General features: G+C 30.3%; 1 protein-coding gene across 7 annotated transcripts; it reads left to right on the top strand.

Moving 5' to 3' along the window:
• Positions 1-6,115: 6,115 nt before the first annotated feature.
• On the top strand, positions 6,116-14,460 carry LOC120261142. Of its 7 annotated transcripts, none has more exons than XM_039268882.1 (17): positions 6,116-6,253; positions 6,486-6,591; positions 6,744-6,832; positions 6,959-7,121; positions 7,206-7,344; positions 8,276-8,369; positions 8,769-8,909; positions 9,752-9,852; positions 10,038-10,151; positions 10,441-10,661; positions 11,198-11,256; positions 11,330-11,515; positions 11,595-11,718; positions 11,890-11,945; positions 12,182-12,327; positions 12,406-12,573; positions 14,012-14,460. In XM_039268882.1, the coding sequence occupies exons 1-17, from the start codon at positions 6,190-6,192 to the stop codon at positions 14,303-14,305; spliced, it is 2,265 nt and encodes a 754-aa protein (XP_039124816.1). In that variant the 5' UTR covers positions 6,116-6,189; the 3' UTR covers positions 14,306-14,460. The 7 variants fall into 7 exon arrangements, with proteins under 7 accessions (XP_039124816.1, XP_039124852.1, XP_039124826.1 ...); XM_039268918.1 differs by having other exon boundaries at positions 6,236-6,253; positions 6,752-6,825; XM_039268892.1 differs by having other exon boundaries at positions 6,236-6,253; positions 6,752-6,832.
• Positions 14,461-14,994: the final 534 nt, after the last annotated feature.

Here is a 14,994-nt window from a genome sequence, read left to right as displayed (position 1 = left end):
GAGTAAGAGCTCTGACAAGGGTCAATAAAGCTTCATCAAGCACAAGTATTGAGTCTCTAATTCCAATGTCAGACCCCTTATAATGACCCTCATGCAAACTTACATTCAATGAAACCAGTCAAATCACTCTTTCAGCTTATATATATATATATATATAATGTATTGTTAAATGTTTGCAAGTCACAAGCTTTGGGTTCTTTATTAGGTTATTTCATATATACCCCTAAAACTTAGTGATTGCTCATAGAGAAGTTTTCTTTGTAATTGCATATATGCACATAGAAAAGTTCATAGAGAAGTTTATTAGATCCTAGTGTGGGTCTTGTGTTGGAGAAATCTTATTTTTTATTTTTTCGTAGTTGTATGGAATTATAAGCTTATAATTTTTTATATATCATCTTAAATGCATGTGGCAGGTTTTTATTGCCTCACATGTTTGTCCAACTCATATAATAAATTTGTAAATTTGTAAGAGATTGAACGTTTGTTGATTGTGTAAAATAATAATAATAATAATAATCATAAATTATTATATAAAAATAGTAATCTTTGTATATAAATAAATAGGGCTTTTCATTTATACAATATTAAAAATTCACTTACTTGTGTGTATTCCACTTAATAAAAACAATCCCATGTATTCCCTTAAAATTCTATTTGTTTTTATATATATACAATTCTTTCTCGCGACACATACATTATTAAATGTTAAGAGTTTTTTATAATAATAAGATATATATATATATTATTTCTAAATTATTCTTAGTAATGTTATTTTTTTTAATAAAATGTTAATTTTTATTTAGATGTAATAAATAAAATGAATTTATTATATATATATATATAAGTAAATTTTAGGGATCTATAATTTAGTTTAATGGTGTATGAAGCCAAGGATGTGTGTATATATATATATATATGTAAATAAAAAAATATATATATAAAGGCAAGTGGACTAATTTGAGAATTATAGAGATAAAAAAAAATCCGTTAATTTTTTTTTTAATTATGCTTTTTATATGATATGTATTTTTTTTTATTGCCTACGGATGTGCCACGTGGCAGGTAACGTGCAGCAAAAACATTACCACATGGTTTATGAAAATAATATATTATTTTAAAAATAAAAAGCAAGAAGTGGTCAATTTCTGATCTCTTTTGTTATGTGATGATCTGACAAAAGAAATACTTTTCTCTTTATTCCCAAAAATGTGCCATTAAATAAATAAATAAATAAATAATACATTAAACATCTAATCAATGGATGCTGGCGATGCTTGATACCCTGTGCAAAGTTAAGATCTAAATAAGTATTTTTTATTTTCATTATTATTATTATTATTATTAAAACATTTTTCTTTAAGTCATTTCATAGAGGACAAGGTAAAGCTTGATTAAAGGTCCATTTGATATGTAAAATTTTGAGGTACAGTACAGCATAACTTCTCTTGTTCTTTGTTTAGTTTACTAAAAAGTTGAAAGTACAACACAAGGGGATGTCAGAGTACATCACAAGTAGTTAAAATTTTTGGACCATCAAAACTTCGGTACAAAAGTTTTATCGTGGTACAACACAACTAAAGATTAAATTACTCTTAATAAAGAATAAAAAATACAATCATGTATATCACATCCCACGACGCTAATCAACATTTTTTTAAATGTAAGATCGATATCTTAAAATTAAAATTTTAAATTATAAAAATTAACCTAAATTTTTTAAATATTTCAATTTAAAAATTAAAAATTTAATTTGTATAAAAAATAAATATAAATATCTTTATATCTCATAGATATGATTTTCATAAATATATCAAACATATTAGTAATTTTATATAAAAAATAATATTATTTAACTAATTGATTTATTAACGGAATTTATTATGTAATTTTTTAAATGAATTGCACATATATTTTGAAAATTAAAAAATAAACATAATTGTGATTTACTAAATTGATTAATTATAAAAAAATTAATTAAAATATTAAAAACGATATCTTGTTGTTGTAAAATTATTTATTGTAAAACAAACATAAGATAATATAAAGGGTATTAGAAGTAATTTTATAATATTTTTATTCAGTACTCGAGAAGCTATCCATAGAATATCAAATTGTACTGTATCACAACTATTTGTTCTGTTCTGTACTGTTTGTGATGTACTTAGTTGTGTATCAAACACACCCTAAGTTACTTTCTAATTTCCATGAATGGATAGGAGATAAGTGGTGGGGGTATTGTTGTAATTTTACATCTTTAACTTTAAATTGTTTTTAAAAAGTTAGTCACATAACTCATATATTTGCATTTTTTTTTCATTTTTTTATTTATTAATTTATGCATTTGTTTATTAACATATATTTTGGGCAAACACACCCCATATAATATATACATATAAAGGAAAGTAAATAATAAGTATTTTGAATTATTATTATTATTATTTTTATTTTATTTTTGTGAATATGGAAACATAATATGCAGTCCTCGATGTGTACAAAGAAAATATAGTTTTATATTTAAAATATTTTTAAATTATAATTGTAAAGATTCACAAAATTAGCATCTGAGTATATTTTACCACACACACACACAAACAAATTTTATTTGGTTAAATATATATATATATATATATACACACGTTAAAATGTATTTCCAATAAATATGGAAGATTTTAGCAGTGATTTATTTGTATTTCTAAAAAAAGAAATTCTTATCTCACCTCTTGTATTCAATAAAGTTATAAGTTTTAAAAAATAAGCAAACGAGCTATCATTTTTATTAAAAAAAAATTAATAATTTCTTTCTAAAATTATTGGGTTAAAAAAAACCTAAAATAAATTTTCTAGAGTCTGGTGTAGGCATGCACTTGATGTAATTGCTCCGTGACCATTTTGATGAATAAAATAACCCTGATATTATTGTGATAAGTTTTTTAAATAAAAAGTTTCTTTTTTTTTTTCCTTTAATACAATTTAAATGGTTCATCCAAATTTTCTTGTTTTTTTGAAAGCACGGTTAACTTGAAAAAAAAAATGCATTCATAGAGATATAATAAATAAATAAAAAAAGGCAAAGTATAAATACCATATAAAAGTTTTTAAAATTAGAAAAAGCAAAGGGTAACAATAAGTCAACAATGACATAAAAATAAATAAAAAAACAAAGTATAAATATCACATTATTATATTATAAAAATCAACAAAGTCTATCAACAAGTCAACAATCAGCCAAATTATTATATTATTAAGAAAAACTAATTATATCTAGTCCTTTGGTCAATTGACATCGGGTCTTTACGTAAGGTATTTGTTTTGGGGATACTTCGGGATTGAATCTCATAGCCTACGCAAGATGAGGGCACATGGATCGGTGTTGAGCTTTGCTCCTTACACGTGCACGTCTCTGAGTTATGATGCTTGTCGTCTTTCTTAAAAAAATAAAAAATAAAAAAATCACAAGAAGAAGAAGAAGAAGTAGAGGTAGTACAGTTTGCATTAAAAATGTTAGTGTGTTGAAGCTTGTGAGTGTTTCATTTGTTGTTTCATACTTTCATGGATGGTGTTCTCTCTTACAATAAGAAAACCTCATCAATATGGCTTCTTCTTCTTCTCTTCTTTCTTTCTTCTTCTCTTCTTCTTTTCCATTACACTAAACAACATCATCAACTCAACCTTTCCATTTATCCTTCTTCTTCCTTTTCAAACACCATTATCAACAACAAGAGGCTTCTCTTCGCCATTCACCATCACCATTATCATCATCATTATCAACATCATCAACAACATCAAACAATGAAGAAGAAGAAGAAGATAACAATAAAAGCAAGTGATCAAAGTCCCATTTCATCAACTCCAAACAACAAGAATAATAACAATAGCAGCAGTATGTTTGAAGGATCCAAGCATGAAGTTCCAAGTGGTGCTAATCCAGACTCCAACAAATGATACCCATTGGTTTTTTTTAGAGTACTTGATCTTTGAATTCTGCTGCAGCATGCTATTATAATACTTGTTTGTTTGCTCTCAAATTATATATATAAAGTTTTTTTTTTTTTTATCATGCTTGATTTCTTCTTCTTGTTCTTGTGCTTGTGCTAGTGCTTGTTTCTTTCTTTGTTTACAAATCAATGTATAAAAAGATAGTGATCTTTCTCTTCTTACATATATAAAGTTTTTTATCATCATTTCTACTAATTCTTCTTGTGTTTGTTTCTTTCTTTATATATCAACAAATCAATGTATAAGAAGATAGTGATCTTTCTCTTCTCATATGTGTAAATATATATATATAGTTTTCATGCTTTTCCTTATTCTTTTTCTTGGGTTTGTTTCTTTTTTAATTTATCTACAAATCAATGTATAAAAAGATATTGATTTTTCTCTTCTCTTTATTTTCAAGGGATTCATGTCTTAGTACTAAAGTTTTAAAAAGATAAAAATTGCAGATTTCTTTTTTTTTTATGAACATTAACTCCTTCTTCTTCTTCTTCTACAATTCTTTTTATTTCATAGCATAAAACCAGCAAGAAAACATGACAATGAATTCATATTCAATAATAAAAGTTTAATAAATTTTTGTCATCAATTTCCTTCTTGTGATTTCATGAATGCTTTTGCAATTCCTCCTTTCTTTTCTTTTGCAAAGAAATATTCAAATCAAAATATAAATTAAATTTCCTTGTCATTTCATGTATGTTTCTTTAACTTTAAAAAAATAATAAATAAATAAATAAAATTATGGTTTGAAAAACTATAAACATTTTGTTATAATTCCAAAATGTAGGAAAATTTTTTAAGGACACAATCTAAAGACACATCAATTCTAAGTTGTCAGATTTGAGAAAAACATGCATCTTTGTTATGTTTGAAAATCATTTAATACTTCTTGGACGTTTTCTCTTGTCCTTTTTTAATGCAAAGTATCAAATGACATACATCCAATCAAAAACATTGATAACACCATTCATGATGTTACAATTGATCTTTATTTTTTTAAAAAAAAGAAAAAAAGAAAATGAACTTATAAATAATTATCAACATACAAGACATCGAGTCCTTTGCGTAAGATGTTCACCTCGAGTATCGAGCGTGGCTTCCCGAGTTCGATTACCATCTCACGCAAGGTGATGGCAGCGATTCGATGATGAAGACTGCTTTCCCATATGCTCATCTCCTGGGTTCAGTGACTTTTGTCTAAAAATATACAATTATTTGGGTTTAAACTCAATTATAAATATTTTTTTTCCAATGAATTAATAATTATTTTTGTGGTTATCTTTTTGTGTTCTTCGTTTAATATGTTTTAAAATATAAAATGTTTTATTTGATAAATAGTTAACAAACACCCAATTTAAAAAAAGTCAGAAACATACATAATTATATAGTTAATATCTTAACACACTTATGCATCAGTAATTCAATTTGATTTTGTTATTATATAATATGTTTTTGAAAAAAATTAAGAAAAAAACTGAAATCATATTTCATAAGCATATGAATCAATAGAAAACCATTAGTAATTATTATTATTATTATTTTGAGTTAAAATGATTAATAAATTAATTATTTATAATACCATCTAACTGTATGAAGCTTAATTCATTTTAAACTTGTAAAAATTAAAATATAATTATAAAATGGCATCATCACATTTTCATAATCTAATAATATTAAAATACATCCCAAAATAACATTGTACATTTGTACTCTAAAATGAATTTAGCATATATTTATGAGTTGGAATATAACTTTATACAATAAAATTAAATATTTACTAATAAAGGACTAAATCATTAAATTCATCTTAAAAAAGATTTTTTATAAATTTTCCTTTGTTCATTAATAAAAACTGAAATTTATATTATATTATATTATATTTAAGTTGGGGTTTGAATGAAATTTTGTATTTTTTTTATAAAAGGACTGTTCCTATAAATTTTCTTCCAATAAGGGACTCAATGTAATTTTAGTGTATATCTGGGCTGGGCTGGGCTTGGCTGGGCTGGGGTAGGTTGGGTTGGGCTGGGCTGGGCTGGGCTTTTTAAGTAATATGCCAAATAGTTTGAGGGTATTATGGTCAAAGTATGAGTCTAGGTTTTCCCGGGCACCCGCTTCATCGCCCGCCATTTCTCCCCCAAAAATTCTAGGGTTTCTTCATCTCTTCTCATCCGATTCCATTGTTTCCCTTCAATGGCTCACAGTCTCCGACGATCTGCCATTGTTCATAGGTTTCTCCTTCGTCATCTCATCTCAGGTATACAATCCTAGTCCTATTCATTGTCACTGATGGCTCTCTTTTTCTTTTTGGAAAATTTCATGCTAATTATTGAATTAGTATGTTAATTCGAGGTTAAATTCAATATAAATGTATGAAAATTCGACGGAGGAGAATATAATTTGAAAATATATGGAGCATTTGATTCTTTACTCATGTGTGGAGGTTTTTTTTTTTTGAATTAATGGAGTACCACTTGATTCTTTGTTAGATTCATTGCCAAGGAGGTTGTTTTCTCATAGAATTGGTGTGTCTTTGATCCGTCAATGTTCGTTTGTAAGTGATGTGAATATTGGAATGAAGGATCATACCCGCAGGTAAGCTATACTTTTTGCCTTTCAATGCCGTTGTTATCTTTGGCGTATAGAATCAGACTGGAAGATGGTTTGCATGGTTTTTTGTTCGGTGCTCGATAGGAATGCTCTGTATTTTGTAAAGTTTTGACGTACTATTAACAGTTGATTTTTAGGTGTTCAGGGTTATCTGAAGTGCAACCTACTTTGGCTCCGCAGGCACAAGTTTTGAACTTCATTAACGCAATGTTTTCTGAGGTAGAAGGTGAAATTTTGTATGGAGCCCCTTCTTGACTCTACATTTCATTTGAATTGCTGTATTGTGAAGTTCAACCTTAGAGAATGGTTTTACAAATGAATTTCTAGTGACAACTTGTGTCTACAATTGTAGGAACAAATCATCGTTGGTTGAATAAAATACACAATGAAAAGTTATCTTTTAACAAAGATGGAAGTCTCATAGTGTTCCTGAAGACCTGCGAGCTGAACTCCACACTATGTGACAATCGGGAAGTTGTTGCAATCCTTGAAAGAGCAAAATTGCTACAGCAGAGGTAGGTGGCATATGGTCATAGTATTACTTATAGACCTTTATTTATTCTCTGGATATTGAAATTTTAGCTGATTTCCTATTGCAGGTACCGAGGACTTAGTATTTTTTGGTTGCTAAGTGTTAATTCAGTCAACTCCATAGCCATTCAAACTCAGATCACTCAAGCTATAATGGAGAATTATGTTACATTTCCTATTTTGTTATTTGACAAGGATTTTCCTGAGGTAAGTAAAAGTTTCAGTATCTACCTTTTTAACTGTATAACTGCAAGTTTTACTGGAAGGGCAACAGTTTGGGGGAACTTAGGTCACTCTCTTGAAGAATTTAGTCTAGTAATTCTGTGCACTACTTCTAATTTCTGTTGGACTTAGTATTCCACATGCAACCAAAATTATTTTTTTTTAGTCTCAGTGCAGCATGTCTGTGTTTCAATCTTTCGGGTTGTTTCTTGACTAAAAAGGAGTGAGTGGATGTGTTATAGATGCAGTAAATTAATTGCTAATAGCCTAATACAATGATAGCTTATATTTTTGCAATGTGTGGGAGTGTCTGCCAACTATAATCATGACCACTTCATAGCTATATAGCTAAATAAAATGATTCATGTAAACCACATTACGTTTATCTAACTCTTTTGATAATGATTCACAGCTGCTTCATCTTGTTACCAGACAAATCATGGTGTACCATTTATTAGATAACCTCCCATCATTATAGCAGATGATATTTTGTGCTAGTTTAAACTTATTATCTAGTAGAATGTCCACGTCTTTGCAGCTTACAGGCTTACAGCAAAACTAATAGTTCGAATAATTGTCAAATGAGATAAATGTTAAAACAGTTTTGTTTGGACTAGTTAAAATAGTAGCATTTAGTAAAATGAAAAGCCACATGGCAGATTTTTCATAATGTAATTATTGCTGGAAGTTGAATGAAACAAAACAGGTCAAATGCTCTATCACATAAGGTAGTGGGCGAACCACAAGTGTTTCTTTACCAATGTCAACTTATCAACAAGGCTAATCATATTTTCATTTTTGAGATGTTCATCTCTTGTGGAAGCAAATCTTTTGATCTTGTAATTTTTTCATCTATTGACTTGATTTATTGAGATCTAGATTCTGTGTTTGTAATCATTTTCTTCAAATTATTCAGATGTTAAATGGTGGGTGCTACTTGTTGTTTGAAGGTTCTAGGAATCGTTTCCTCCACCATAAGCTGGATGTGGATATAGGAATCATTGTTAAAGGTAAACCTTACTGATGTGCTGAATGTATCCATTTTAATGAAAATCTTGTTACTTCTGGTTTACAACTTCCTTGAAGTATAAAATTTTGCATGTTAAAAGACTTGCATCTAAGTGTCTAGGAAAAGGAAATAGTGTGAGGATAATTTGGGCCATTGTTCTACTAAGCTTGCCTTTTTAAATGTCATTCTGATTTCTACATTTATTACTTTTTTGAGTTGGTGACTAATCTTGATGCATGCGCCCTATCATCCTACTGACCTGAAGAATTTACCAAGAATTATAGATTGGATGACTTGCTTATACTTTATTTCTTAAATTACTGATAGTGGAGTCTTGTATTATGAGATTTTTTTTTGGTAATTTTTATTTTTATGATTGACATCATAATTTATCTCACAGAGATTGAGGAATTTTATTCCTTAAATAAGAGTGGTTCTGTGATGGTTCAGAATCCTACTGTTAGTGGAACACCACATCGAGATGAGGTTAAGGAGCCTTGCATATATCCTATGATGAAAAATTTACTTTTGTCCTATCCTGGTATGTCTTATTTCTTTCATTAGTCATTGTAAATAACCTTTTTTAAGTCATTTTGCTTCTATTTATCCTTATGTCAGTTCATGAAGATGCCCTTTAGAGTTGCTTCTGTTGTTAGCCTGATAGAATTCAATGGTTCATACTTGTTTTATTGATGCTTATGTGTCCCAAGTTGGTGGAAGTTTCATTCTGCGATTCGCAATTTATTACAATGAGACATCAGCAAATAACAATACCACAAAGAAGCGTTTATCAGAATGAAAAACTTTCTTAAGGCCTTTGAAAGTTGAAAAGGCTTGCGTGATTTATTGCACGTGGTGAAAACTGAGTAATGAAGGAGTTGGCTTTAAAGATAATGTTTCTTTTCTGCCTTGGTGAATATGAAAGTTATAATGTTAGCAAACCTTTTGCCATTCTATGATGGTATTAATAGTTTCAAGTGTCTGAAGATCTTCCCTATGGCCTGTGGTCAAAAACCCCATTAGTGTTACATTTAGGCTCGAGTTAAAAGACCCTTTTGAGGTTGAAAGGCGTGACAAGATGCAAGATGTATATTGATTGATTTCAAGGTTGGTCATTAGTATTAGGATCAATTTAAATTTGGAAATCTTAGCTTAATAATTATGGATCATATTATTGGGGAATATGGCCTTTAGTTGTCTATGCTGGTGTCGCTTTTCAAATGTGCTATTGGTGCATGCCAATTTAACACAAGGAAACAGATTATATCAAGGTCCTTTCATTTTAGTTGGGAAAACTTCACTTCATCTTGCTTGGTATTGACTGGAATTGCTAATATGAGATCATGTTTATGAATATGTGCTTACAGGTTTTATCCATTCCAGGGTGTATCTCTGTAGATGAGAATGGTGGCCGCGCATTCATTTCTGATTGCAATAATCATCGGGTTATCATAGCTGATGAAGATGGGAAGATTATTGATTGTGTATCTATTTTCATCTCTTTCATTTAATGTTTTCCTTCAAAGTCTAAAATTTATGTTGGAACTTCATAACGGCTTGTATATAAAAGCAAGAAATTGTTAATTTCCAACTCTGTAAAGATATAAATTGGAAAACTTATTATTTGATTCTCTATTCTCACGCAATTTAGACCATATGCCGACTACAGATTGGTTCTTCTCCTGGTTTTGAGGATGGTGAATTTGAATCGGCCAAGTTGTTTCGCCCTGCGGCATCTGTTTTTGACAATGCTGAAAATTCCTTATACATTGTCGACTCTGAGGTGCATACTTTTCAACACAAGTCTGCTATGATTTTTTATGAAAATTGAGGTGTTTTTAAATAATTTATATTAGACTTATTGAGGGATCACTTTCCCTTTGAAGATCACGGAATTAAAAATTGGATGTGATTCATACAAATTTAGCTTTTGATATTTTCATTTCCTTTCGATACAAATGATAATTGCAAGTTATTGTTATTTATGTTATAGCTGTTTCAATTGTAAATTAATATTAGATGTCAGACTTATTCTGCTTAACATGCTGTTATCATTACTTCATTTTGGATAGAATAATGCAATAAGGAGAGCTGATATGGAAAGAAGGGTGCTGGAGACAGTTTACCCTGTTCCTGTTCAAAAATCAAGTAGGATATGGAGCTGGATCATGGACATACTTGGATTTCAAAAAGAAAGTGCTCTGACATCTGAGGTAGTTGATTTAGATGGAGTTACTTTACCTTGGCATTTGGTGAAGTTAGGGGGTGATGATCTTCTGATTATAAATCGCAGGTAATGTGCACCTAATGCATGAAAAAATATAGCATGTGATAATGCTGATTATTTTCTTTGTAAGATGATGGTGTTATGTGCTGCTTGGGATAGCATCCATCTGCTTAATGTATGAGAAATACTAGATGTTAGTATTAGTATTGTGTGTGTTCTGTCTCTTTTTGAGAGTACAAATTTCACAGAAATTCTACTTAATGGAGATAATAGTAAGTTCATGCATTTGTCATGTTAGACAACTTTCAGGAATCTCAAGTAGCTTTTTTTATTATGGGAATCTGGTGAATTTGATGACTTTTTAAAATTTGTTTGGGAATGTTCCTTTGTTATGGGACCATGAGATGAACATAATGAATATTCACATGCAGTGCCAGCAAAACTTTGTAATGGGTTAGGAGATAATTACTCAATTATTTACGAAACAAAAAAAAAAAACACAGCATTATTATAGTTTTCCTTCATATCTCCCTAGCACTTGTGTGGGATAGGGCAAGTTACCTGGTCAACTGGTCTTTATTTGTCTATTTACTAACTTGCAGTTTTGAAATGGCATGGATCATGGACATGAGTACTGGGGAAATCAAAAAGGTTGTAAAAGGTTTGTTCTTTATTTCTGTCTTTCTTAGTTTGTATTATCCTTGTGTCTACTAAATGATGATACTTCATTGAAGGGACAAAAACCATTACTGAGATGTATGGGCACATGATATTGGAGAGAGTTCCCTCATTCAAGGATGTTTGTTGGAATTCATTTCAACAAAGGCTTGTTCATTATTTCTCATTAGAGGGGATTCCATATGCAAGCTTGATGTCATCAATTGCAAGTTTTAATAACTATACAGTGTTCTGTGATGCAGGTAATAATTTATTGATGGGTTTCTTTGTGGTCAGTTGTTACTCTTGTCCTCACTCGTATCTACTGTTTGCTCCACAAAGCTGCTCAGAAGGTTCTAAAGTGTCATAGAGAATCAAGACAAGTGGAATGTGTTCAATTTTCAAACTTGCGGATCCTTGGGCTACCATATTGGTTGGTTTCTCCTCCAGAGAGAATTTTTAGAAGGTAAACTTATACCATCCAAGCTCTTGTTCTTGTTTCATATTTTGATTCCTGTATCACAATGCTTGGTTTATTAGCATCTTAATTTAGGATATTATTGATATATAATCTGTCTATGACCAAGCTGGAATAGAGATTGTACCCTGATCAAACTATATGTTTATGATGTTTCAGTGGAAATTCATGCTATCAGTGGAATGAGCATCTCCGTCCATTCAGTGTACTACCAGGTTGCTACCAGTATTCTCTTCCATTAGTTTTTGGCATTTGGTCAAAACTTGATAACTTAAAAAAAAATTCTTTCAAGGACAATATATCTGATTGATTAACACTCAAGAAAGTAAATTCCTGTGGATTATCCAATGCTGATTTTTGTATGAAGACCACTATTATTAATTTTAGAAGTACCTTGCCATTCCATTCTTATTTAGTTGGCAATTGGATCATTTGTTGTTTTCTCATGCAGGAAGGTGCAACATAAAGGTGAACGTTGACATCCCAATGGAAACAGAACTTATTGCACCTTTAGATGAAAATTGTATTTGGCGTCAAGCAAGAGGATCTGCTGCTGAATTGTCTAGACTAGATGGACCTGCTGCTGGCTCTGAGAAGGTATTCATCTTCTCAATGTCCTTTGTTGAGCTTCATGCCAATATCATAAATCTGATTTTTGCTCATTGGTTCTTGAAGGTTGGTGTTGCTCAACAATGGTTTGATGAATTGGATAACCTTGCCTTTTCTCGGCCTGAGGCTGACTTAAATCCTGAAGAAGAAGAAAAATCTTCTAGTAAATGCAGTCAAGATAGTGATAAGGTGCATTTCAATTGCACTGTCAATGTCAGTCCTGGTATTGGTGAGGTATGCCTTGAACTTTTACTCATAAAAATTTTCAACTTAAATGAATTTGATTTGTTGTTCAGTGATTATTTATCCAAATTTTTGCATTCAGTCTGATCTTATTATGAAAAATCTCTTTGTTCACCATGAGTCCATGTATTTAAACTCCGGATTAATACTATGCATGTTAGTTGACCTCATTAGTACTAAGAAACCATGATTTAAAAATGTGTTTATTCGGAGATTCTGCTATTAAACCAATCCGGTGCTATCAGAAGCTTATTAATGTGCCGATCCTTATCTTCTTCTGCCTGTCCATTAGTGATATTAGAAGAAAATTTACATATGCACATGAGGATAGGTATCTTCACTTAGATATGCCATGACACCTAGGATCCTACTTTTGTTTATTTAGACAAGAAGAGAGTTGGTTTTGTTTTGCTCTATCTCCTTTCCATTTCAACACCAACTTGATTTTTCCTTTTCATTTTCAATCACAATCTTCAATCTTTTAGTAACCTTATCTTTTTCTTATCTCTATAAACTCTATATTTTTTTTAGAAATTGATTCTTATCTTCCTAATCTTTTAAATATCAATTTCATGATTTTAAGAATTCTATTAATATGATATGGTTTAGTATGATAGTCTCCCTTCCATTTCAGGCACCAACTTGTTTTCCTATGATAGCCTCCACCCTTTCTAGAAACAATCCATTCAAATGTTTATATACCCGCTTATATACATGTATACAGAACATACCTATCATATATATATATATGTACATGTATTTTATCTATTTACACCGTGTTTGTTGTTTGCATTAAATTCAAGTGTCCAGATGTATTCATGTTCCAGTAACATTGTTACTTTGTGGTTTAATTGTCTGTCTACCAAGAAAGTCTTGCTTACAAAAGGTGCATTGCACTTGGATATGTGTCACATAATGACAATGAGATAAATTCAATGCTTTTGCTGCAATGCATCAAGTGTAGGCTAGAATTTTCCCTCCCTGACAGTGCTATTGGTTTTTTCTCCAAAGAGAACAACTTATTGTTCTATTATAGAAAGACAACTGTCAGTCTAACATCAGAGCTGTACAATGTGTCATTGATCAGGATGGCCATCTTCTTTGTAGCTATTAAAAAAGGTTCTCTCAAAGGATGGCATCTAATTCTTTGTCTTTATCAGTGGGGAAATAATTCTTAGTCACACTTTTTAGCTTGGATTCTTCAGCTGTTTTTATATCACCTTCGACCGATTTTTTTTTTCTCGTGTGGGTTCTTCCTTCTCATACACTCATCAGTATATGATTAATTTGCGTCACAATCAAGGAATGAAATAGTTATCGATCATAAATGCTGAGCCTGAAAATTCTAACTTCTTTTGTAGCTTGCAATGCTTCTAGATGTGCTTTTTCAATGCAATGAATATAAGAGCTTCTGATGATGTTGATGCAGGTGGTTGTTTCCGCGGTTCTATATTTGAAGCTAAAGAAAGCACATGGAACCGGAGGACAAAACTTCGATTCAATGAGGGTGCTTGGTTTGAAGAGCTACGGTAGTATAAAACCGGAAGAGGAGGTATGCATGAAGTTGCTTTCGGATACATGCGGAGATCTGCAGGATATCGTCTTTATGAAACCTTTGCATCTGAGAATAAAATTGGATTGTGGTGACCACCCTTCTGCAGATACACAGAAGGAGATCATCTCCACTGAAACCAACTTAGAAATCTCTATTTCACTAGATTAACAAGCTTTCTAATTGACTTTCTATGATCCTCTATGCTTTGAATTAGAAGTTTTTTTTTTTTTTCAAGTGTCATTATTTATACCAATTGTGCTTTGTTAAAGGTAAGAGTGATTGTAAAAATGAAGTTTAGAACTATGAAAGAACTCTTAGAGGCTCATAATGTGTTTCTTTTCCTAAATTTGATAAAAGCTTGATATTCATTGAAAATTATGTGTGTGCGCATTTATTTGTTTGTGCATGTTAATTAGTATGTTCTTGGTTGAATTGTGTTTAGGGAATTTGCTTAATTTCTGAATTTTATTTATTTGGAATTCTTTTTATAAGTTATATCTAGAGTTTATTAGATTCAAAATTGAGCTATAAATGAATTCTGAGTTATTGAAATTTCCAATTGAATAGAGAGCTAGAGGCATACTTTTTGTTCTCACCGTGTAGTTTAGGCAATTGACAACTTCATCAACCAAACATTAGAAGTCATTGAAAATATTAATATTTTCATGTTCCATGGTCAATAATGAAACATCATAATTTTTTATTTTTTGACATATAAATAAGTCATGTCAAGAGCGTATACAAACGAATTAATATTTTAATTTATTTATATTTTTAATAAAAAAATATGAATATTTTATGGAGGGATTTAGTGTTAATAAAGTAAAAAAGATGTTGACAATATCATAAAATTAATG

Source organism: Dioscorea cayenensis, chromosome 1 (genome assembly GCF_009730915.1).
Source record: "Dioscorea cayenensis subsp. rotundata cultivar TDr96_F1 chromosome 1, TDr96_F1_v2_PseudoChromosome.rev07_lg8_w22 25.fasta, whole genome shotgun sequence".
Lineage (NCBI taxonomy): Eukaryota > Viridiplantae > Streptophyta > Magnoliopsida > Dioscoreales > Dioscoreaceae > Dioscorea > Dioscorea cayenensis.
Note: the sequence above shows the minus strand (reverse complement) of the source record. Positions and strands in the feature narration are given on the sequence as shown.

What these genes read in the sequence shown, in the direction of transcription:
- LOC120261142 (XM_039268882.1), top strand. Translation starts at nt 6,190, where the DNA reads ATGGCTCACAGTCTCCGACGATCTGCCATTGTTCATAGGTTTCTCCTT. An exon ending in ATGGGAAGATTATTGATTGT is followed by an intron (nt 9,853 to 10,037) that starts GTATCTATTTTC and finishes TGCCGACTACAG; the next exon opens with ATTGGTTCTTCTCCTGGTTT. An exon ending in AATCAAAAAGGTTGTAAAAG is followed by an intron (nt 11,257 to 11,329) that starts GTTTGTTCTTTA and finishes ACTTCATTGAAG; the next exon opens with GGACAAAAACCATTACTGAG.